The sequence below is a fragment of the Sphaerodactylus townsendi genome, linkage group LG01, assembly GCF_021028975.2.
Source record: "Sphaerodactylus townsendi isolate TG3544 linkage group LG01, MPM_Stown_v2.3, whole genome shotgun sequence".
NCBI classification, from domain to species: Eukaryota; Metazoa; Chordata; class Lepidosauria; order Squamata; family Sphaerodactylidae; genus Sphaerodactylus; species Sphaerodactylus townsendi.
The window spans coordinates 148,887,936-148,913,098 of record NC_059425.1 but is presented as its reverse complement, the minus strand read 5'-3'; the positions used below and the strand labels follow the sequence as shown (position 1 = coordinate 148,913,098).

General features: G+C 42.7%; 1 protein-coding gene across 4 annotated transcripts in view; it reads right to left on the bottom strand.

Annotated features, from left to right (window-relative positions):
- Window positions 1-17,102, bottom strand: part of HMGCLL1 (3-hydroxymethyl-3-methylglutaryl-CoA lyase like 1) — a 74,803-nt gene extending 57,701 nt beyond the window's left edge. For 3 of the 4 annotated variants that reach the window (XM_048496987.1, XM_048496997.1, XM_048497008.1), the window contains exons 1-2: window positions 16,862-17,102; window positions 1,639-1,716 (exon numbers count right to left, since the gene is read on the bottom strand). In XM_048496987.1, coding sequence (XP_048352944.1) covers window positions 1,639-1,716; window positions 16,862-16,963 — 180 coding nt within the window. In that variant the 5' untranslated portion in view covers window positions 16,964-17,102. Of the gene's footprint in view, window positions 1-1,638; window positions 1,717-16,660; window positions 16,772-16,861 lie in introns of those variants that run through there. The other variant, XM_048497026.1, reaches the window with a different exon arrangement.
- Between the last annotated feature and the right edge of the window lie 8,061 nt (window positions 17,103-25,163).

Here is a 25,163-nt window from a genome sequence, read left to right as displayed (position 1 = left end):
ATTAAAATTCCATGAATAAAATTTTGACATGAGTCTGATAAAGGAAGTTTTGACTCTCTCAGGCTAATGCCCTGAAACTCTGAGATGCTTCTTGACTTGAATCTAAGGCCCCTTCCACACATGCAGAATAATGCACTTTGAAGCTGGATTTCACTGTGTGGAATAGCAAAATCCACTTTCAAACAATTGTGAAAGTGGTTTGAATGTGCATTATGCTGCATGTGCGGAAGGGGCCTAACTGTTCTTCTGCAGACCAACATCACTATTCCCTGAAATTTACTTCATGAAAGTATCTGACATGACTGTAGTATGTAAGTATACCACAACCATATAGTTGAATCCAAGTCCAGGATATATGTGAACCCTCTTAAAGCTTAAATCCTCCCCAGAGGCTCTTGACTTCTGAGCTGGAGTCACTGGTCACAAATGCATTCACAGTAGCAGCAAAAATTATCAAGCTCCCTCCTTTGTGAAGATTGCTTGGTTTCTCAGTTATGGGTCTTTAGACCATAGGTAAAGACCATATTATTCTAGACAGTGTTGGAATCTGATATTTGCCTTTAGACTAGATTTTCTGTAGTGGGCAGCCCAATCTACAGGGCTGGGGCAGCCGTGGATCCATAACTGCCACACTGCTACCAGAGCACTTCCAAGTGGTACAGGGAGGCAGTAAAATAAACCTGGATGCCAAGAAAACCTTCCCTTTCAGGTGGTATAACTCTGAGATACATGTGGTGGCATTTTCAGCTCGAAAGCCCTTATGGAAGCATCTCCCTCAAGAATGTCCAAGCCTGACCCCCTTCCCCCCGTCCTGGTGTCCACCTGGATGCCAGCATAGCTCTGTGATGTTGAGCACTTCAAATACTTGGACTGAACATAGGACTAATCCTAAATGTAATGGAATTAGAGGAATCTGCTCACCTCTACTCAGAGACATTTTGAGGGAAAACGGTACCCGAGGGCAACACCTGGTCAAGCACCTCACCCCGCAACCCCCCCCCTGGTGAACCCTGCACCCCACTTACGGCGGCTGCTCTGAAGGACAGCTCAGGAGGGCGCTGTGGGGGCAGGCCAGTTCCCGCCCTCCATGTCAGCAGGGAGGCCAGGAAGGGCAGGAGCCTAGAGCAACCTTCTTTGCAGGGGGGCTCCTGGCCTTACAGTGGGAACCAGCCTTGCCGCCAGTCAGGCACCAGGTGCTGCCAATGCAGCCGGACAATGCCAGCACAATCCCCCGGTGGGGCCCAGCCTTGGGTGCCAGCACGAACCCCCGGCAGGGGAGAGGCCTTCTGGCCATGCAGCTGAGCCTGGCCTTGGGCACAGCGAGCGGCACCCTGGCACAGGAGGAGCCGCCGGGCACCAGCATGGTTGCCGTGCCACAGGAGAGGCCAGGTGCAAAGATCTGCCTGGCGCCCCCCACGTGACCAAAAGGTATGTGCCCAGGGACATGGATTACCCGATGTCCCTATGGGCAGTATGCCCCGCCTCTACTTCCCATCATCTATTATATTTTTGTAATTTTAAAAGATATATTTTATATTTAATATAAAATTATAAAATCAGGAGTGACAATCGCTGTTTTCTGACATAGTCACGTGAAAGGTCTACCTCAGATTAAAACAACCATGATTATTAAATTACCTTTTCATTCTGTAATCCATCTCTTGGACCAACTTCTACTATTTTAACAAATTCAGGAAATCCACTTGCAAGCAATTCCTGAAACATAATAGAAAAGAAATTTGGAAATGTATTAAAGACCAGGTGGGTACCCATGTTGAACCAGGATTTAAATGGTGTTAAAACTTCTTCCGAGGTAGGAAAACCTAGAACTGCTTTCAGGAACAGGAAACAATTTAATTTTATCCTCCTACCTTTCCACTAAGTAGCCCAGAGTGGTATATACATCTCTTCACCTACTCCATTTGTTCCTCACAAAAAACTGATCCTCTGTGAGGTGCATTAGGTTGAGAGAGACTCTATCACACCCAATATTATCTAGTGAATGTCATGACTAAGGGCCTAATTATAAATTTTATTTTCCTTGTAACCTCCCTTGGTCCTGGCAATCAGACATTTGCTGTAATTTCCATGCTCAAAATCCCATTCTCAGGTGTAATTGTATGTGGGGAAAGAGGTCTCATTCCTTCCAACTCAGGCTTCCAACTCTGGGTTTAGAAATATCTGGAGATTTTGGCATGGAGTCTGGGAGAGGGGGGTTAGGGAGGGACCTTAGTAGAGTATACCGTGTTTCCCCGAAAATAAGACAGTGTCTTATATTAATTTTTGCTCCCAAAGATGCGCTATGTCTTATTTTCAGGGGATGTCTTATTTTTCTGTGTTCTGTTCGTGGGGCATGCTTCCAAACAAAAACTTTGCTACATCTTACTTTTGGGGGATGCCTTATATTCTGTACTTCAGCAAAACCTCTACTACGTCTTATTTTCTGGGGATGTCTTATATTTGGGGAAACAGGGTACCAACATGTAGTGTACATTCTAAGGCAGCTATTATCTCCAGAAGTAGAATAAATGTTTTCAATAAACAAACAAGAAATTGATGTAGTCTAGAGATCAGTGGTAATTTCAAGTCATCTCCCAATTGTAATTTTCCTGTTATGAAACATCTTTGGCAGACACTGTCTGCCCTTTTGGAGACACATGTGTTTACTGATGGGCTGCATATTTTTCCCCAAAAGGACAAAAGATACTTACCAGGTTCTTGTTGATTAAAGTCAATTTTTAAAATTTTTTAACATGTTCATTACACCGTATTATAATACATCTAGTATTATGTAAATAGTAACAAAAAAACCTATCTTAGGCTGATTATGCATAAGGCATCTGCTGCGTAATGGGGGCAAATGTCTGTCGTAGCAAGATTTCTTGTACAGACATTTCTCCTCCAGCCCCGCTTTCACTTTCTAGTCTCCCTGCGGCAAGCGAAACCACTTGTAGCACAATTTAATTTTGCTTCCTAGCCAGAGCAGGGAGATTTTCCAGTGAGCACAGCTTTGCCCCAGACCTCTTCCCTCCACCCAGCCTACTTAGCTCCACCCTTCCCCTTCTTTGCATTGCCGTTCATGCCTTCCCCCTCTCCCTCCACTTCCATGTTGCTGACTCCTTCCTTCTTCTCTAAACACTCGTATCGATATATCAATGTATTGATATAACAGAGTTGGCTTTTGCAAGGAACAGTACAAGCAGTGTCTGTTTCTAACTCTAGCCTACCTCCCCTGCTCTGCTTCTGCCCTCCCTGATGATCAGGAGGGCTTTTTAAACCTTTTTTTCAGACAAGCCTTTTTTTAAAAAGCCTCTCTCCCACAGCAGCAGTAAGGGAGAGAGTATGTGTTTGTGGAGGGGAAGGGAAGGGAGGGGGGAGACTCTCAGCTCTATAGTATTGGGACAGCTGAGTGTTATGAGATCTGTGCCTTTAACAGTAAAGAGAACCAGGGAACAGACCTGTTGAGACTAGCTGAGGGGAGGACTGGGCTACTTCCTCACACGTAAGCAGAGAAATGGAGGAGACCACACTTCAGTGCCACTGCATATCTAAAAGGCTCGAGGTAAGTGTTCCATGAGTAATGTGCCTTAGAGTATGCTTAGAGTAGCTTTTCTTCCCCATAGATTTTTTTCTCCACAGTTAGGGTTACAGGGCAGAAATTCCAGAGCAGATGGCAAAAATTGAAGGCAGGTGTGAGCTCCATCTCCCCTCCATTAGAAATTATGCTTCATTTAGAATTCTAGAGGCAGATCAAAAGCTTCCCATAAAATAAAATTTACATAGTTAAGAAACAAATTTAGTTGTGGATGCTTTTAAAAAATTTCTCTAGCATCATGTGCTAAATACCTTTGATCTGGAGCCCACAAGGGTGACCAAATTTTGTCCCTTTAGAAGTAGTATCGGGTTCCATGTTACCAATTCATATGGGAATGAGCAGTGTGGAGAGCTGTGATAATTAGTATTTTGGCAGGCTACTTTGGGAGCTGGACTTTGGGAACTTGGCCCATTCACCCTGCAAATAATTCTTAAAGTGCGTCACTAGCAAAACTAGTTGCTCACCTGAACTTTAGACTACCAAAAACCTGATCTTAGTATAAGTGAAATTATTTTCAAGTGATGCCATGGGGGGGGGGGGAGGAGGAGGAGACTAATGATAACTGAAAGTTTATAACTTGATTAACTAGGTTGATAGTATCGTTAGGCATAAGGTCTGTGATCCAAAATAACTCTTTATTCAAAGCCAAATGGGGAGTGAGAGGGAGCCCTGTCCTAGGTAGAGGAATATGAGGTATCAGGGGGTAATGATAGACTCAGCAGCAGAGTTTAATTCATGGTTCTTTCTCCAATACCTGAAATGCTTGATTGCCCTCCTTCCCTCACAATAATGACCTTCATTTCACCACATTCTCAGGGATCAACGAAACTGGCAATGAACCGGGGAAGATTAGTGCATTGAAAAGCTGGGACTTGCACAGATGCCAAGGGAAGAGTCAGGAACTCGTTTCTCTAGGAAAACATACCGACTGGGAACCTGAGAATGTTCACCACTGAATGCAAAGCCATATTTCATCCAAGGTGCATCTGTTTTAACATCACAAAAAGGACCGGGCGAAATCCTGAAGCTGAGTGAGCAACACAGCCCATGTATACTTGGGGGGGGGGGCTGAGTAGCTTTTTCTCACATTTAGTGCCATGGGTGTTACCTGCCACAAACTGGCTTCACATATTGAATTAAGTCCCATGTAGTAACATCCTTCAATGATTGCTAAAGTATAGTAAAAATATTTTAGTACATTTACAGTGCATTTATGTGAGCACAGTAAAAAGAAATGGGAAACAGCTGTATAACATCCCTGATCACGTGCAACATCTGGCACTCTAAACCCTTCTTGGACCAAGTTGGGCCCACACTTGCCGAGAACATAAACCTATTTAAAATGTAAAGGCAAAACTTTCACATAAGCTGCGTAACATAACCAATCTCTCTTCCCCTTTGAAAAAAAAACTTCATACATTGAAAATCTCACAAAGCAGATATATTTGAGGTTTTCCATGACTATTAGGTAATTGCTCTTACAAAGCAAATGCCATGTTCATGATATGATTACATCTGTGACAGAAACAAGAGGATCTAAAATGTGCTAAACAAATCATACCTTAAATAGAATACATTCAAAACGCACATAAAAATTTTATTGTCATAATTGTATACTGCATAAGCCAAGTCTTGTAAAATAGACTGACCACAAACTGTACTGCTGCATATGACTGCAGTTCTGCATGTTTCAGAAGACAGCAAATAACAAGTGATTATATTATGGGTGAGCTTTTTTAAACCACCTTATTGTGATCTATCAGTTATACACACATAGCTAGAGAGTGGTTTGATTATAGTTACCACTTCAGTAATCCATAGTCTTCTGTCTGTTCTCTATGACAAATTAAGACTGCCTTGTCTTCTTTTGATCAACATCACATCTGTTCCCAAAGATATGACTAAGAATCAGGGCTTTACACAAAAGGCAGGATTTAGTTTTCAATTCCTTTGGGAATCCTCTCTTAGTGGCTCCCTGCCACTGTTTTGTTAATTGTTGCTAAAAAAAAAAAACCTTCCTCATATGCATCCTTTTAAACATGCTGCTCAGGTATATCTCTGGTAAATCGCAAAAAGCCAGCAACATTGAACAAATGGCATCCTTGAAATTACATAGGGCTACGTGATGCAGGAGGGGAAACTTGGTTCCACAGATGCCAGCTCTGGGTTAGGAATACCTGGAGATTTGGGGGGTGGACCTCGAGAAGGGCAAGGTTTAGGGAGATGAGGGACTTCAGTGGGCTACAGTGCCTTAGAGTGCACCTTCCAAAGTGGCCATTTCTCCAGAAGAAGAGATCTGTTGTAATCCTAAGAGCTCTCCTGCCACCAATTGGAGAATGGCAATACTATCCATGCGATTCTGTCAGCTGTCTTTTTGGTACTTACATACTTCTTTAAAAGTTACACCTTCATTTTGGTGAAACTCTCACTGATAGATGTGAAGTGCATGACCAACCTACCCAATCAAGTAGCTCTGGCATTCTGTCATACACAGGTAGCCAGAGGAGTATGGGGGCCAATGGCGCCGGAGACAAAAAACCTCAGGGTGCCACCCTGCGCCCAGGCAGCCACAGAACCCCTCCCCCCTCACACACACACACACACACACACACTTATCTGAGCCGGCGGGTGATTATTTCTGCCAGGGCTGCTGGGAAGGGAAGAGAAGACGTCTGTGCTGCAGTCAGCCCCTCTTCTCTGCCCAGCAGCACCGGGCCAGCAGTGCGAGAGGAGTGGGAAGGGAAGCCAGCTGGCCTTCCCTGCTTCCCTTCCCCCAGAGCAGGCTACCCGCTCGGGGAGAAGGGAAACTGCTGGAGGGGCACCTTCCCTGTTTCCCTTCCCCCTGAGAGGGCTGCCTGTTTGGGGAGAAGGGATGCCGCTGGAGGGGCGCCTTCTGCTGCTGGAGCCCAGTGGCCCCCATGCCATCTCTCTCCCCCTCCGAGTAGCTTGGAAAGGAGGGAAACGGCTGCTGCTGGATGAGCCGTGCCAGCGGTGCCAGCGGAAGGCACTGTTGGAAGAGCTGGGGGAAGACTCACTGGTCACGTGGGGGGGCAAATTTTGCGCCCCCCCACGTGACCTGATGGCATGCACCCGGCAACATTGGGTACCCCATGTCACCAAGTCAATATGCCTCTGCAGGTTGCCCTAGAACATCTTACCAATATGTCCTAGAACATCTTAGCACTCCAGGATAGACCTTACTAGTCAATAGGTATACGCAGGGACAGGGTAACAGTTTTTCTTTGCTTTTTGGGATTTTTTTTACAGTTTAAAATTTTATTTACAGACTTTATTAACCTCTTATCCTTTAAAAAAAATTCATCAGTGTTCAATATTTTTTTAATCTGTAGAAGAGAAGGCCAGTAAACAACCTGACAATCTAACAGCCAGTACATTCAGCCAAAATACAAGAATTAAACTTTAAAAAACACATAAAAGCCTGGATAAATGTTTAAAGTCTTAATATGATGGTTAAAACTATACAAAGGGCCTCATTGGAAAGGCTGTCCCATAGGTATATTAACTTTTCTTCCGGAGTTTGATGCAACAGAATGCATGCCCAGTCATTATGGGTAATGAGTGGTTATTGAATTAGATATTGGCTCAAGTGGTGAGTACTATGGGTGAATTGTGCAGAATATCAACAAGGAAATAGTTTACATAAAAAGCTAAGAGCCTGGAGCATTCAAGTTTTCCATTCATCAGGTGATGCCAAAGAAGAACAAACAGTATGTAAAACCAACAGAAAAGTGACTCCTTCCAAACAGAAAGCAATGCTGTGTTCCCCCCTTCCACCCACAGCCCCATTTTAAAAAGGGAGAAAACGAATTACCAAAGCTTGAAATGCTTTCTGATTAGAAACGTCCCAACCCCCAGGTTACAAATTAATGAAAATATATAATAGAAAATGCCACTAGCCTTTAATCATGGGATTACTGCCTTCTCAAAATTACCCAGCTGTAAGCAAACCAATTCCACACATATTCACAGTCAGAAGAAGCTGCTAATTCCTTCCTGGCATGTGGACCATAGAATTCAAAGACATTAACAAAAGACTTACCTAGTTCTGGTTATGGAAATGCCACCTAGATTGCTGCTCAGTCTATGGCCATTTCCACAGAGGCTCTTTGCCCCAGGCTCGCGGTTAGAAAGTGGGTTTCTTTCCTCCTTCCTCACAGCACTGTGGTACATTCATGCACCTCCTGATGTTTCCCCACCTTTTCTCCCCTCTTCCCCAGTGATGTTTTGGGACAGGTCACAGCAAAGCCTGGATGGCTGCTGTCATGGGGGTGAGAGGTTTGGATTTCCCCAATTCCTCCACCCCGCCCGCCCATGGCAGTCATTTTCTTTGCCCCATCTCTGATGTGGCCATTTCTGCCTATTACTGCAAGGGGACTTTTTTTATTTAACAGGCAAATGAACACAGCTTTCATTCTTGAAAAGGTAATTATCTAGAACCTTTTGTTGCACAGATATACCTTTCACCTTCTATCTCTGCAACAAAGGATCTAGAGATTTACTTTGTTTTTTCAAAAAAATGAAAGCTTGATATCATTATACAGCAAAATTAAATTGCTGGGGAGGGGAGTTAAATGAAAAAAACTGTGATTGAACAGCATCTACATTTGTGACCACTGCAAAGGGACCAGGTAAGATAGGGAAATCAGGAGGCCACCTGCCCTATGGAAGCCCTGTTTCCGCAGTGCTGTAATGGCACTGCATCAACAATCAAGAAGACCATCCCCACAGGAAGACCAAGCCTCACATGGAAAATATCTATAACATAACACAGCCACTCTGACTGTTCACCTAGGCAAAGAGTGCTTGCAGATGATCCCAGTCCATCCAGCAATAATCAATGAAATAATCCACGAATGGAACTATGATTCATAATCACTGCCTTCAGCCAATCACAAGATGATCAGTTGTGAATGCAAAGGCATTGGCAACAGAACTTCCACATGGTTGTTTTCTGTACACTTTCCTTCCTTCAGCTCCTCAGCTGCTGTCTCCCTCACTATGCCACTAGAGGGATTCTGAAAAAAAAACTGATAATTACTGTGCAGAAACATCTGGACAGAATCTCTTTTTCAAATGCCTTTTCCTCAAAATATTCTTAGAGCTCACACAGACAACCATTTCACCACACATTCTACCACAAGTTGGCACCTGATGTGCAGCGGAATTCTCTGGACCACCTGGTATCAAAAGTAATGCAAACAAGCAAGATATTCCAAGCGACACAACCCATTGCAAAACCATTTTGGCCATTAGTAAAGATTCTCATTGACTAGTAGAAAGTAAACAGAAAGGGAAATTAAATTGTTCTTAGCTCAAAGCATTCAATATAAACAACGGGAGTTGGAAAGGGGGTATTTTATTCTCGGATGAAAGGTCTGTACAGCATTACAGACCAAAAATAACTGAAAATGCCACAAGTGTATACTTGAGAGAAATATCACAATTTTTAAGTAGTCAAAATTACTAAAAAGAATTCCATGCAGCATAAATAGTATATGAACACTGGTTATGCAAACTAAACCAACAGCACATTGGGGGTTTGAGAATGAGAACTTGATGGAAAATATATGGCAATAAAATGGTTCAAATGATCTAAGACTTGTCGTAACCTCAAATTAAAACCATACTTTTTAAAGATACATAACACTAATAAACCAATTACTACAAGTAATAATGACTTCTAAAATCCATTAGGACAAAAAAATCTGAGTACTACTAGATTTGGAACATGAAAGTGATAAAACTCCTCCAAGGATTGAAACCAATCAAGAATGTATATATAAAAGGATGCAGGTTTTCTTCTGATGTTCCAGTTTTATCTTAGTTTCACTTTCTCATATACCAAACAAAATCTTTTGTGGCTCTTCCAAGGGCTTGTTCATACATCTGTCTTAACCGTAAATGCATGCTTAAAACATAAGTTATGAGCATGACAAATGTGTATGTCATACAGGTATACTCAGAATCAGAACTGGGTTTAGGTTCCTGATACATACGCACTCGGTGCAAAGCTCAAGTTTCCCCACTGGGCCAAACAGCATCCCCCAGGGGTATTTCAGGGTGAAAAATGGCATGGGAAATGAAGCCCCTTCTCCACATAAATTGGTGGCCATATGCATGGAAACTGAGAGGAACCCACATCACATGTCTGACTATTACCAGAGGCTAGGACAGGGACCCCAAACGCAGGTTGTGTACTGAATAATGAACTAAAAGCCCAATATTTGTCTATGGTTTTGCAGACTGTTTCCAAGCCTATGGCTCCTTGCCCCTAAATATTAACCAAACTGCATCTCCTATAACCAGCCTTTCATGCCAACCCAATAAAACTCACTACCTTATACCTCAACTTATCATCAACTGTCCACATGTGAAAAAGGAGTTTATTTCTATCTGGTCATTCTTTTCTAAGCCATCGAGATGTTCCACATCCCTTTTCTTAGCAACACAGCAGAAAAGCTGTGTTTTTCTGCTCACCCTACACTCAATGCTTGGATTTTTCAACAAACGCTGCCTATACCAAAAAGGAAATTCATATTGAAGTAGGGATGCACACCATATTTTATATCTGGATTCTGGCAATCTTATTAGCTCAAAAACTGCAACACTTTTTTCAGCGTCTTATCACAAAGGATAATTCTGCACTAAAGAACCAGACACAGAAAGAAACTCTTGGAGAAAAGTAGGAATGTGCATTCGGTATATTCAAGTCTAATTTTTTTCCAGCCAAACACATATTCAAGAATCTCTAAGGCTAGCCAGTTATTCCAATCCCCAAACCCCCCCCCCCTTAAAAATGAGTTTATTTGGAAATGCCAAATAACAACAGTTAAAAGACTGCAAAGTTGTCCCATGGCCTTTTCCCGCCTCTGGACTGGTTTCCAGGAGAAAGGGGGATGAGGCCAGAGGTGGGATCCAACCAGTTCTCACACTTCTCTAGAAGTGGTTACTAATTTTTTCTGAGTGCCAAGAAGGGGTTACTAAAGCAACCTCCCTCCCAATAGGGACTGGAGGTGCATGTGTGCAGCGGCGCCACTGTTTGAATCCCACCACCATCGGAACCTGTTATTAAAATTTTTGGATCCCACCACTGGATGAGGCATTTCTCACAGGCACATAGGATAGCACATTAGGGAGAGATGTACTGTTTGGCCAACCATAGCAGTTATTTTTACAGAGTAGTTTGGCTTCAAATTTGGAGTACAACAACCCTGTTCTCCCCCATTAGCAGGTTTCCCAGGGAACAGAGAGAATGGGGAAGGGAGGAAATAGCAAATAAGAATGCATGATAGAGGGAGCAGTCATCTTTTCCCAGTCACAAGAAGCATGGGCAAAAAGCATAAAAGCAGGCTCTCGCTGCAGCTAAACTCCTTTCCAGAGAGAGATTTCTGGAGAATACATTGCTTGGCTTCAGCTACTAATCTGACCTTCGGGGGTCTATCGCTGCAGCCTGCAAATCTAGTGCAGTTGGAGTTGCATTGGAACATTTCTGCCTGTCTGGAGAAGATCATCAATCATCAACTAGTTCGAATAACTTGGTTAATTTAAAACCTATTTAAAGTATTCTTAGTACTTTATCTACAAATTTGTTCTTCAGGCCTGGTGGTGGCTTGTGGGAGACATGCCAAAATGCCTAGTAATGCAAAGGCCTTTTGTTTTCTTCTGTTTTATTCTGCTTTTGCTTTTGTGCTGCTTCTGTTGTAGTTGAACTTATTCTTTGAACTTTTTTGGAAATTTGGGGGGCTCTGCTTGGGTTTTTTTTAAAAAAAGTTAGTTCACTCTTATCATTCTTTTTCTTTGATAGTTTTTTTAATTTTTAATTTTCTTGTTGTGTGTCTGGAAGGAGGGGCTTTGTCAGGGACAGAGTGAGGGGGGAAAGCGCCCGATGCACTGGTGCGTCCTTCACCCTTGTCACGCCCCATCCGCCCCGTCCAGCCTCAGAATGCCCCTGTCCCACCCCGGAATGCCCTCACCACACCCCTGCAGGGGTGTGCACCCAGTGCATTGCACACCCCCTGTCCCCTTGGAGCTACGCCTCTGGGCTTTGTTGCTCAGCTTGCTTTCTCTGGTTGTTCCCTTCCCCCCCTTTTCCTTCGCCTTCACTTTCTCCTGGTTTTATTTGTTGAAAGATTTCTATTCTGTTTTTGATTTGGGTAGGAGACTTGGGGTCTGTTTATTGTTCCCTATTTTCCTGATGCTCTTTGGAAGTTTAGCGATGCTGGCTTTGTGGTTGGTGGAATTATTGTGTTGTGCTCCTGTTAATTTCAGTACCCCTGGTACACAGTCCCTGCTCACATCATACTGAACAAGAACATGTTGCCCTCATTGTATATGGCTGCCAGGGACTTTGTGAAAGCACAGAAAGTGTGTACTTCATATCCAACATCTGGACCTGCCCTCAGGCACATCATGCATATCTGTCACTAGTAGTGCACTGGTGGCAACCCAACAACATTTTGGATGGGGGAAAGGAAATCAGCATTAGCCAGGGTGAGAGCCACTGGGCTGACTACTCCCAGACTCAAGCTGGGGTTCTTAATGAAGCACACTTATCTGTTGCATCCCCTAAGGAATCTTCTCTTAGAATTTATGTAACAACTATGTAAAACACTACAAAGAAATCATACCCCGCTCTACAGAATCAGTAAATAAATAAAATACACTTGCCTTGAGTTACAGTATACAAGAAACTTAGGTATCCTTTGGCTTCAAACAGGACTAGCATTTTACTGTTTGGGACTCCTACAACACAAAGTACATTCCGTACAGATCCCTAATATGCTAACCCTGGTGATGTAAATGCCCTTTACATGTGAGCTCATAGTTCTCTCCAGATCAGAGGCGTAGCAAGGGGGGAAGCGCCCGGTGCGCTGGTGCGTCCTCCCACCCCGCCCTGGAACGCCCTCGCCACACCCCCACAATGGCACATGCCCGGTGCATCGCACTCCCCACCCCACCCCCTTGGAACTCCACCTCTAATCCAGATTTCCAATCTTAACAAATTCTTATCTACACAGCACTATTAATTCTGAGTTCATAGTATCCAAATATCCTGGATCTTTGGTTGGCACCCAGTATTTTTTGATAAACACATCATTACATCATTGTGAAATTTTATTTTCATGTTGAAATATATTGTACACTAAGCCCAAAGTTACTTGTGCTTCACTGTGATCTCTCTAGATCAACTGTCATTACTATTTGGACTACTTGCTATTTGAGAGGTCTAAAACAGTTCTGTTGAAGGCATAAAATAACACCATTATTCTCAAACACCCTTGCTTTGGTTAACTTTTGTGGTCAGAAACAATCAGATGAAGGCTAAATTCTGTGAGGTACGATTACATGTCAAGTGAATGAATAAAAATGTATTATTTTAACCTAAGGAATGTATCTATGTTGCCCCAAGGCCAGGGAAAACTAGTTTCACTTAGGTCCTACTGAAACCAGTGAAAGAGGTTAGATTCAACTCGAGTATAAGACAACCTGAATATAAGTCAAGGCACCTAATTTTACCACAAAAAACTGGGAAACTTATTGACTTGAGTATAGGTCTAGGGTGGGAAATGCAGCCACTACTGGTAAATTCCAAAAATAAAATAGATACCAATACAATTCATGAAGGTATCTCACTGGTTGTAAGAAAAGTTGACTAAAAGCAATCTTCATGATCAGAGGACGAACAGGATGAAGGCACGAAGGTCGACTTATACTCGAGTATATACTGTATATTCCACTGCTTTCAACCAGCTCTGGTGGATTCGGCCTCTTGATTTCAATGGGTATAGACTGGAGTGATTCCACATAGAATTGGACTGTCAGTAGCAACAGTTGGTATAATCCTGGAGACATAAATGCTTTCATCTCACTGATTTCAACAGGATTTTACCAGGCACATGTGTTACTAAACAATGCTAAGAAACACAAGTTGTGTAAAACATACTCTAAAGGAATTCTGGAACATACACATGAAGTTGCCATGTATTGAATCAAACCATCAAAGTCAGTATTGTCTATTCAGGCGATACCATGGGGTCTGTGATACTTTCATGTAAGAAGAAAAAAGAAGATAATAGGATGCTGCTGAAATAGTTCACAATTTTTAGGAAGTTTCAGTATTAAATCCATTCTGCACAACTACCACCACCACCACCATACAGATAATACAGTAGAATGAAAAAAATCCTTTCTGCACACAAATAAAATATTTTCAGGCAGGAAATAAAATGTTTCCTCCATGGAGTTCTGCGTGGCTTTTAGCCCAAAACATTGTATTTTTTGCCTGAAAATGTTTTATTTGCATGCTATTCCCCAGCGATTTCTTTTTGAAACCATTTTGAAAGCGTTTTCACTTGCTGTGTGAGATTTGAAGTGATTCCCACTCTTTGCCACAGTTCCCAGACTTCTTCATTGGCACCATTTTCTTTGTTCATACCGACCATAGCACATCGTATTTCCATCAGTTTTTGGCGGTGGGGGGTGGGTCGGTTGACATGTCTACTCAGCCATGTAAACACAGCATCTAGGGATTGCAGCATAAGGCTTTGACACTTCAAACCTATAAACCTGAGAAGTTTTTAAAAAGCAGAACCACAAAATGGTGGCCAAGAAGCATTTTGAGGGGGTAAGTGTGGACAAATGGAGGGTTTTGAAAACATTTGCAAAATGTTTTCAGGGGCTTGTACAGAAAGGGCCAAAAGTTGACCAGGACAACCTTGGAAGGGTTATCCTGATTTCAGTGGACACATTTTGCAGTGACCCTATCTAGGGTCACTGCATCCCCTGTCCAAATTTGCCTAGTGGAATGGTTTGACACAATATGAGAACACAGGGTGGCTGGAAAAGACTATAGGAATCAGGTGGAAAGAGAATGACATTCCAGCCTGTCAGCATTTTCTGATGGCCATTCCAGCCACTCCACATTTTATTCTCTATTCAAACTTAACAGCATCCGCCAGAAGCATGGGCGGGCCAACAGATGCCAATGTCTTCAAAGCAAGCAGTGAAGTATTGAGGTTGCCAAGGTGAACAGTTCCCTGCCTAAACAAGCTGCCTTTCCACAAAAATGGAGAACTGAAGGCAGGAATGTCTCTTGAATCTACCATGCTCAGTTTCCAGCAAGGAGATGGTTATTCTGCTGGTACAGACCATTATCTAGAACCTTCTTTCTGTCCAATTCTATTAAATTTACTTTCCATGAAGGGGCGAGGGAAATAATCAGCATCTGGCTATACTACTACATGGATGGACTAAGAAGAGAAAGAAAAGATCAGAAATAGAATGCACATCAAAATTGTACTTGAAACAAGTATGTAAGTACATAAGCCTGCTATTACCTGATAATATGATGTAGATTTGACTGCACATTCAAATGTGCATTTCTACCAGTGGTGTATCTGCCTAGGGATGGGGGGTACCCTCTGTCCCCGGGCGCCACTAATCTGGTCATGTGGGGTGGCTCAAAATCGGCCCGCCATGTGATCAGGAAGATGGCAAGGCAGCAGGGAGTCCTCGTCATCTTTGGGCACCCTCAGCCCCACCCATGTGGGGGGCGAGGGCAAGGAAGCCCAAGGACACCCCCCAAGCCTCGCCCTGCCCTGGCTCCTGGCCCACAGCCGGCAGCCCCTTCTGGCCTCCCTTCTTGGGAGAGCAGATGCATCTGCAAGGCTCCATCCTTGCCTCCTTTGCTTTTATAAGCATGGGTGGAACCCCACCCCCGTACTTATAAAAGCAAAGGAGACAAGGACAGAGCCTTGCAGTTGTGCTTGCTCTCCCAAGAGGGGAGGCCAGAAGGGGCTGCCAGCTGGGGGGTGGAGGCAGGCCTGGGGGTGTGGCTCGAGGGTCCTGAGCCCTGCCCCCAGGTGTAGCAGGAGGGCTGCCCAGAGAAAGGCTGTCTCCGGGTACCATTCCCCCCACCCCCATACCTGATTCCTATCCATAATTAGCACAATTTATCACAAGTACTCATATCTAACTGGAACTGGCAGCTGATAAACTTTTAAACTCTATTGGCACATCCCATGCGTATCATGGATATGTTATATGTGTTTCTCCTCTTCTCATGAAGAAGAAGAAAAGAAGAGATTGGATTTATATAACCCCCTTTCTCTCCTGTAAGGAGACTCAATGCAGCCTACAAACTTCTTTCCCTCTCTCCCCACAACAGACACCTTGTGAGGTAGATGGGACTGAAAGAGGTCTGAACGGATTGCATCTAGCCCAAGGTCACCCAGCAAGAATGTAGGAGTGGGGAAACAAATCTGGTTCACCAGATAAGAGTCTGCTGCTTCTATGGAGGAGTAGATAATCAAACCCGGTTCTCCAGATGCCTGCATATCAAAGTAAGGCAGCAAAATGAATGAAAACTGACACAACTATTAATCTGCCCCGAGTCTCTGCAAGAATGACAGACAATAAGTAACACTGTGCATGCATACTTGTGGATAACAGGCTGCACATGCATATATGCAGTATTATTTATTTATTTATTATCCATCTTTCTTGCTGAGACTCAGGGCAGATTACTGGTTACGCCACTATTGTGTCAAAATGCATTCACTATCCCACCATTATAATTCAGGTAATTTGGCAGAACTGGGCGGGGGGTGATTATATCCCCATGTGTGCAGTTATTAGAAAAAGCAATATCTAAACATCTGAGACTAAAACTCTACCCAGATTTTCTGAGGCTATCAGAGTGTCAGTGCGGGGCGGGGGGATGGAAAACAGGAGCCACACTTCCCTTTTATTCATTCTTATAGCCATGCTTCCCGCCCTTCCAGTAAATTCTTATTGGCATATCCCAACTCTCCTCCTATCTAAGCAATCCAGCTTTCCTACAGCTGCCTGCCAGAATTGTGGAAGGGGATGGACCAAGGGGCTGCAACGTCTTTAGGCAACCACCTTTGAACAAGCAGAGAGGAGGAAGAGACAGATAGGGGCCCATTCCATGCACATGACAGCTCCTGCCCCTTGGCAATCAGACAAGAGAGAGAACTTGGGCTGAGGTACCCCCTTCCCCATCCCTCGTCTCAGATCCTTCACCTCCTAATAGGAACCATGGCCCTCTGTCTCATCTGATGACGGAGAAAGCCGCTGGGATGATTTCTCAAGAGCATCTTCTCATCTCCTCCAGATCCCTCCGCCCCAAGGGCGGGGCGGCTGCGACCACTCTCCCGGGCGGAGAGACCCTCCTTTAAGCTGCCTTGTCATGGTAGAGGCCCGCCCACCCCGGCGAGGACGTACCTGCGCAGGCGGCTGCACAGGGGGCTCCCCGATCCACAGCTGCTCTTTGAGGAGATGCTGGTAGCTGAGGCAGTGTTTCACCGCGGACGGCACGTTGCCCATGGTCTCAGCCCCCGGGCTTTGGGGCGCACGCTTTGCAGCGGCCGCGAGGTTACCGTCGCTGCCTAGTAGGCATGGCTAGCAAGCGGCTGCGGGGGCCGAGGCTCACCGCGAGGCCCGGCTGCATCCTCCAACACTGGGGGCGGGGGTGGGAAAATCCCGGGCAAGGGAGACGCCGCTTGATTGGCTGAGGCGGCTGCTGAGACTCGGGCAGCCTCTGCATCCCTCCCGCCTGGTGATGCTCGCTCGGTCTGCGTCAGCAGGTAACGCAGCCGGGACGCGAGCAAGGCCGCACTGGGCTCCCCACCCACTGCGCTGGCCTGTGCATACCTAGCTCTGGACAGGATTGCTGCCCAGACCCGGAAGTGTCAACTTGGAAGTATGCCTGAGATCATGGAGGTTTCCTTCCTGAGTAAATGAGTGTAGGGTTGCCACCTAAGTGAAGCAATATGCAGGGCCCTCGCTTGCAGCCTGTCACCTCGCATTTTGCACTCTCAGCAATCCAGGAGGGCAGAGCTGCCAGGTCCCCCCTTTCCACAGGCAGTGGGGTATGTGGTGGCTATAGAGTGAAAGCCTGCAAAGAAACTCCTCCATCCACAGTTGCAGGAGAAACTTGGATGGGTTCTAGGGCACGACTCGATTCGCACAGAAGTATTCCTGGAAAATAGGAAATTTAAAAGCACTCTATACATTAATGTAAATGATGCTATTCAACCCCCCCCCCTTTTTTTTTTAAAGAAATAAAGAAAGCTGAGTACCAGGTGGTATAATGGTTAGAGTGCCAGATGAGAATCCAGAAGACCTAAATTTAAATTCCTATTCTGTCATAGAAGCTCACTGAGCCAGTTAATCTCACAGCATAGTGTATTTCTATTATGAAGATGATAAAATGAAAAAGGGAATGATATAAGCTCTTTGGATCCTTGTTTGGGGCAAAAAGTAGAGTATAAATAACAAGATGAATAAATAAATCCTCTAGCCTGCTGGACAGAACATACTTAGGGACAGGTAATTCATTTCCATTTTTCATGGCACAAAAAAAATCAAATGTGAGCTGAACCTCTAAAAGCTTTTGTCAAAATGATTTGGAAAGTTTCGCCTGAATTGCAGCCCGTTCCCCCTTGCGACCCTTATTGAAAGATCTGAATGGGCTTAATATAATCTAGCTGTTTATGAGTGGGGTTCTGTTCCATGATTTGATTATGCCTAATTTATTGGTTGCAATTTCTTTTTTATCTAAACCTACTGCAACAACACATAAGATAAATCTGTTATTTTCAGTGACATAATAGGATTGGGGAAGTCTAAGTATTCTTGGATTTGATACATTTCTGGAACAAATCATAGGATTTGGATCACTTCTTGTCAATCGCTTGAAGATGTGTGGGAAAAATGGAATAGCTTTTTAAAATTGCTGCCATCAATTCATCCTGTTAAGTGGGATGAGCATCTCTGTGTGTGTGTTATATAATGTAGTGCAACACTTCCTGAATTATAATAGATGGGGACATTTCTGTACAATTAGATATTTCTTAAGTAGAAACCATTGTCATGCATTTATTACAGATAGGATGATCAAAACAATGGGGATTTTTTTAACTTGATACGGATCACTAGCCAAGAACAGCATGGTAAAAATAGATTTATTGTTTGCAAGCACTGCTGTATAGAGGGGAGGGGGCGGGTACTGATGACAGTGAAGAGAGACTGAAGCAAGGAAATTAGATGCCAAAATAGGCAAATGGCCAAGGTTCCTACTAAGCAGGGATCAAAGGTACATATGGTCAGTCTCAAGCAACAAAAATAAGCCATACAATTTTGGCAAGCACAAGGAGGATAACACAGTCCAGCCTCCACAGAAATAGAGAAAACAACAGACCTTACCAATTCTGCATGCAATCTCTGGGGAAAACAGAACTATCATCATCGACTCAATTTTATTGGAGGAAAAAATGTAAATAATTCCTCGCATATGTTACGCCTGGTTGATCTAAATTGGTGGGAACAAGAAGACAGTGCTTCAACGTATTCTGCAAGACATGCCAGCGAATTGGTGTTCTGTTAGCTAATTTCAGAGAATGGATTCTTGTATTTAGAATGACTAACAGTGAGAGATGCTAAACTCTGGTTCCCCCTCACCTGGCACCAGAATTAGACTTTGTCTGAAAAAAGCCCATGTGGCTTCTCCAGATGTTGGACTCTAATAATGTCACTCACTGTGGTGCTATTTCTCAGTACCACTTCACTGTTATTGAGAAAAGAATGGCTTCCAAATTCTTCAGGTTGTGGCCTGCTATAGATAATCAGTTTGTGACAGCTAGTTTGATACAATGATTAAAATGCTAGCTTTGGAAAAAGAAGGCCCAGCTTCAAATTCCCAGTCTGCCACAAAGTTTCCTGAGTGACCTTTTGGCAATCTCTCTTTGTCAGTCTAGTGTATCTAGCAGGGTTGTTACCCTAATACTACAGTTCCTCAGCCCCCCCCCCCCCCGGGTTTTTAGACTGTGAGGCCCCTTCCGCACATACAGAATAATGCACTTTCAAGCCACTTTCAATGCACTTTGCAGCTGTGCGGAATAGCAAAATCCATTTGCAAACCATTGTGAAAGTGGATTTAAAATGCATTATTCTGCATGTGTGGAAGGGGCCTGAGTGACTGAGCTGCTGGGGTATAGTATGTGGGGGTGGGCAGGGGCTGCTTGATTAGCGTGTCAAAAAACGGACCAGAAAAATTATACAAGACACACATATGCTGCTAAAGTGGCATTCAATGTATTACCCTCTTATATTTCTAATCATACATAAAATATAAGTGCAACAATGCTTATTTGTGTTTCTATTCCAAATAGACTTCCTTGGAAGGAGCGCTGTGATTTCCTCACGCGTGCTCAAACAGTTCACTCTCAGTTTAGTGCACGCTCAAAACAGTCCAACGTATTAGTCCTGCTCTTCATATATTTGTATCCAAATCCATAGTCATAGGATAATGATCAGGAACCTTAGCCAGACTGCTCATCTTCCCCCGTTTCACCATCAGTTGACTGACTCATTGAAAATGGTGTTTGTGTGCACACGCACATAAGGAATTGTAATGCTCTTGTCTCCTTACTGATCGTCCCGCAGGTCAGCCAAAATGCTTCATATTCATATGTGGATGCCCAGCTGAACATGAGAGTGAGAAATTTCTACATAGTCTTAGATATTTAAAAGGGAAAATATCTTTATTGAACTAAGAGCATAGAGGTGTGGGAATGCATATCAGAACAATGCTACAAGTGAAAATGAACCAAAAAACCAAAGTACTAGCTAAGCTACTGGTCACTGCTTTGCATTGGCATTTTTTCCCAAGAAATGGGTACAAGACAGCTGTAACTTGTAAAGCAGAAAATGGTTGCTGCATTCTTCAATCTATTTCCTGTATTTTCCCTACTCTGGGCACAGGGCGAGCAAGCTGACTATTAAAGCCATTTTAAAAAGTCCATGAGACAGCCATGCTTTTCTTTGACAGCTAGTGTTTTTTTAATGTGGAGTAGGAGGTGTGTGTGTTCTTAGTTTTTACATTGAGGACTACTCTATATTCCTACCATCCTACCTACAGTCCAAAGCAGTACAGCTGAAGAATCCTTTTACCAAACCATAGGGTTTTCCAGGCAAGTGATTAAGCTGAGGTGATTTTCCATTGCTTCCTCTGAAAAGTCTCCCTCAGTGGTCTCTCATACAAGTACTGACTCTGCTTAACTTCCAAGATCTGATGAGAATGGGTTATATTCCTCACCCCTTCTCAGTTACTTGAGGTAATATTTCAAGGCTTCAACTATAATACCTACTATCTTTCACATTCACATGTCTACCACATGTAGGGGGGAAAACCTGATGAGAGGAGCATCATCTACAGTCCCTACCTTGTGTGGTAATGGAATGAAATAATAACTAGGTAACTTGCTTTAACATGAATTACACCATTGGTTACATTTATTTCATTTAGAGTAGAACAGGAAAAGTTGGAAAGCACCAAAGAGACATGAAGGCTGGCCTTCCCAGGCTTGGAAGAAAAAACTGACTTCCTTAATAAGAAAATCCATTGCAAATCGGAACCTTCTGGTTTTCGGGACTCAGATACAGCCCTTCCCTAAACTAGAATATTCTCTGCATGTTATAGGCAAGATAAAATAAAAATGTGTCCAAGTTGATTTTACATCTATTTCGTCATTTATCGGTAAATGTATTTGGGAAGTGATACAGATTTTTACTTTTCATGAGTCCACAGTGGCACTTTCTCCTGCATTGAAATAAATGGTATATTGTCTTCAGAAGTCACTGCACTGGCAATGTAGAATAGGGGCTTTTAAGAAGGCATCTTCATGAGAAAATTAGTATGACTTGTTAAAATAAGTTGTGTGGTTAGTCTCAGACGAAAGGGGTGGGAGATAATTGAAAACACATTTCCTGAGGAATGATATCTGAAAACAGTGATTCAGCTTTTGAAAACAAACTGCAAATTATATTCTCATACAGTTAACAAAGCAAGTAATTCCTTTGATTCCTAACACATGGAATCATGACAAATAAGTAAAATATGAGTGTTTTTTTAAAAAAAATCAGTGTTCAAATTAAGGATATCACTTTTTCATGCAACTTTCCTTAATTTAATTTTATATAACTAAGTTCACACAAAAAAAACCCTCTATCCATTCTATAAATAATGAAAATATCTATGGGTATATTACGTAGGATTTAAAATAAATACAAGGGATATGAACTCCCATGCTTCAGGAAATAAGCCAGTCGCTAGTTGATAGGTTGGGGATCACTCAAGAGTACAGGCAAATTATTTTATTTTTGCTACAGGCAGGCAGGAGATTTTTGAAGGAGACATCTGCTTACTGAGTGCTGTCATAAACAAAAGTGTAGGATAATGTTGTAGGATAATTTTGTTCAGTTCACAGTTCATACTTTACAGTCTTTCTGGAAGTCGAAAGTCTTTCCTATAACTCAGAAAGACTGAAATGATTTGTGTTCTTGAGAGTTAGCACACTTGATGAGTATTGATTGAAGGGGAATAAAAGCTATCGTCCATTATAAGAAGGAATAGCCAACTTTAATACTAATTTGTTCCCTTTTTCAGTATTACACAAGAACTAAAATATCATTAAAATGTCAAATTTGCCTGTACTGAGTCAATGATAATCAGTGAAGGGATGACAAATTACACAGAAAAATCTTGGTAGAAGAAAGTGATAGTAGGGGACAGATGTGGCTGAGAAGACCCTTTCTCAGGTTGCCACCTGTCTAGCTTCAGATGGTATAAGAACCTAAGCAGGGCTTGAGGCACACCCTGAAACTGGCAGGGCCAGCGGGTGGTGACATGGAGAGTGCTTCACTGGTGGTATGATGTCACTTCTGGAAATTTGAGCTGAATTGCCTCCAATATACAGATGGTGCTCAGTTCTATTTCGTACCACCAGCAGATCCCAGAGTGGCTATGGAAACTGTGAACAAGTGAATGAGGGCCAACAAGCTGAAACTTAATCACAATGGAGATACTACTGTTGGGAAAGGGAAGCTTGATCAAGGAAATGTGTTATCCCCTGTCCTGAATATGGGATAAAGAAATGTGGCCAGACGTGCCTTCTACCAGCTTTGTCTGTTGAGTCACACACAGCCCCTCCTGGTTAGAAGAGATCTTGCCACTGTGGTACATGTTCTAGTAATATCTAGATTACATTCATTGGGGCTGCCCATGAAGACTGTCTGGAAGCTGCAATAAGTACAGAATTCTGTGGCCAGAGTGTTGACTCGTTTGGGTTGTATCACTTTTGTCTTGGGTCATCAACACTAGCTGCTAATTTGCTTTTAAGCTTGATTCAAGGTGCTGATACAGCTTGGAACCACCTTAAGAACTGCCTTCTCCCATAATGAGCCTCCCCATTCCCTATGGTCATTTTCAGAGGCCCTGAGGCTAGATGAGCAGAGACCCAAGAGAGGGCTTCCTTGGTCATAGTACCAAAAATTTGGACCTCCCTCCCCAGGGAGATTTGACTGTCTCCCTGTATTAGTGTCTTCCATCATTAGGTGAAGACTTTTTTTGTTTCATTTGGCATACACCCAATAGCAATTATTGACCCTCCTTCCTGGCTGCTTGGTTATATGTTTTTATTGAATTATTTTATAATTTTAAATGTTTTAAATTGTTCAAATGTTTTATATGTGCACACCTTGAGGACCCTGATCAGGTAAAAAGGCAGCATCAAAATGTTTTAACTGTATAAATAAAACTTGGAAGTGACATCATACTTTCCTAGAAATTGCCAGAAACTCTAGGGAAAAAACATAAAGTTTTGATAAATTTCTAAAGAGGACTGACATTAATGGCAGATTTTTCCCCCTGAAAGTGACATCTTTCAATCAGCCTGACTGATTTGTTTAAAAAAGATCTTCTACCTGTTCTCCCAGTGGTAGCAGGAAGGGAGAGTTGCCAGAGGAATAGAATAGAATAACTTTAATGTCAATGTGCACACACATTGTGCCTTGTGTTCACACAACGAAAATACAAAAATATCTCCTACCATATGACAACCATGATACCAGCACCTTGAATTGGGCCTGGAAGCAAACAGGAAACAGCTCAATTCCTGTCACAGACCGTCTACATATAGCACTTCCACTTTATCATGATTAAGTTTCTGCTCATTAGTGCACACCCATCCCCAAACTGCCACAGGCTGACTGGGATCTGTTGGAAGCCCTGAGCAGAGTTCAGCATCATCCACATACTGGGAACAACCCAGCCTACTAAGTCTCTAAATTACCTCTTCCAGAAGCTTCATGTAGATGTTGAAAAACGTGTGTCACGCGGATCAAGCAATCTAGGAAGGCACACAGTGTTACAGAGCAGACATATTGATGCATTTGGAAGGCCAGAACTGTAAAGTATTTGGCAGCCTAAAAGATGAGACAGAATTCAGAGGAGGCATTTGGAAAACAGGGGGCTTTCCCCATGCAGCTCAACTCCAATGTTGCAATTTCAATGGCAAAGTATACTAAAGAAAATGAGTGTCACTGTATTGTAATGGCTAGCGTGTCAGACTAGCTCTACGGAGTCCTGGTTCAAATAGCCCGTTAGTTACAAAACCCTGAGGATAAAATGGGGCATTAAAACCTGCAGAAGTTTCTTCTTGGACAAAAGGGTAGTATAAAAATTGGACAGATCAATGGGCGAATAGATCTGTAAACACACTGTCTCATGAGAAAATGCACAAGGGAAACTGCAGTGTTGCTGTTTATAGACAGCCCAAAAAGATTTACCTACACCATTGAAACAATTTCTGATTGGCAGAACTTACAAGTGTAAATTTTTGAGTGGCATGATAAGCTTTGATTCTACCAGTTTGGCAATACCCCTGTCACTTAGGCTCATTCCGCACACACAAAATAATGCACTTTCAAGCTGCTTTCACAACTGTTTTTGCCATTCCGCACAGCTTCAAAGAGCCCTGAAAGCAGCTTGAAAGTGCATTATTCTGCGTGTGCGGAATGAGCCTTACATTATCTGCTCGTTCATTCTTGCTGTACTCCCACTGATCTTGCTAAACTGGAAAACAATGCTGCCAAAATTCAAAGACTAATAAACATCTATAAATATTTTCACTAAAAAGTTTTTTCCAAAAATAAGCTTAGTTATACACATGTTAAAGGACAGTATATTATTCTTTCAGTTTTTGATTTGTTTACATCTGAACGTACATCTTTATAATTTGCTTTCAAGGTGTTTAATCCTTGTTCAGTGGAACAGTGCTGTGGAAACATAATTTTTTTAAAAAAATACTGCTTTAAAATCTATCTGGTACGTATTTATAAAAAATATTTTTCAACATATAAATATTAGGTTTTAAGAGTTTTATTTTTCTCAATTTTGTGTTTTACAGGTATGTTGTGCAGTACAAAAAATAAGTATAACATTTTCCTATTCCCTTTACCCAACAAAGGGGGCTTGTGTACTTCAGGGATTTTTAAATCATTTCAATGGCTTTTAAATTACAAGTGTCTCTTGAAGAAAAAAATTAATCTTTAGAATTAGATTTGTGTTCTCCAATTGTATATACTTGCCTCTACAGTGATATAGAAATATTTCAGCTACATATCACTGATTGACGAGGATGTTTCTTTTATTACTGTATTTTATTCTTGCTAGATAGCACATCTA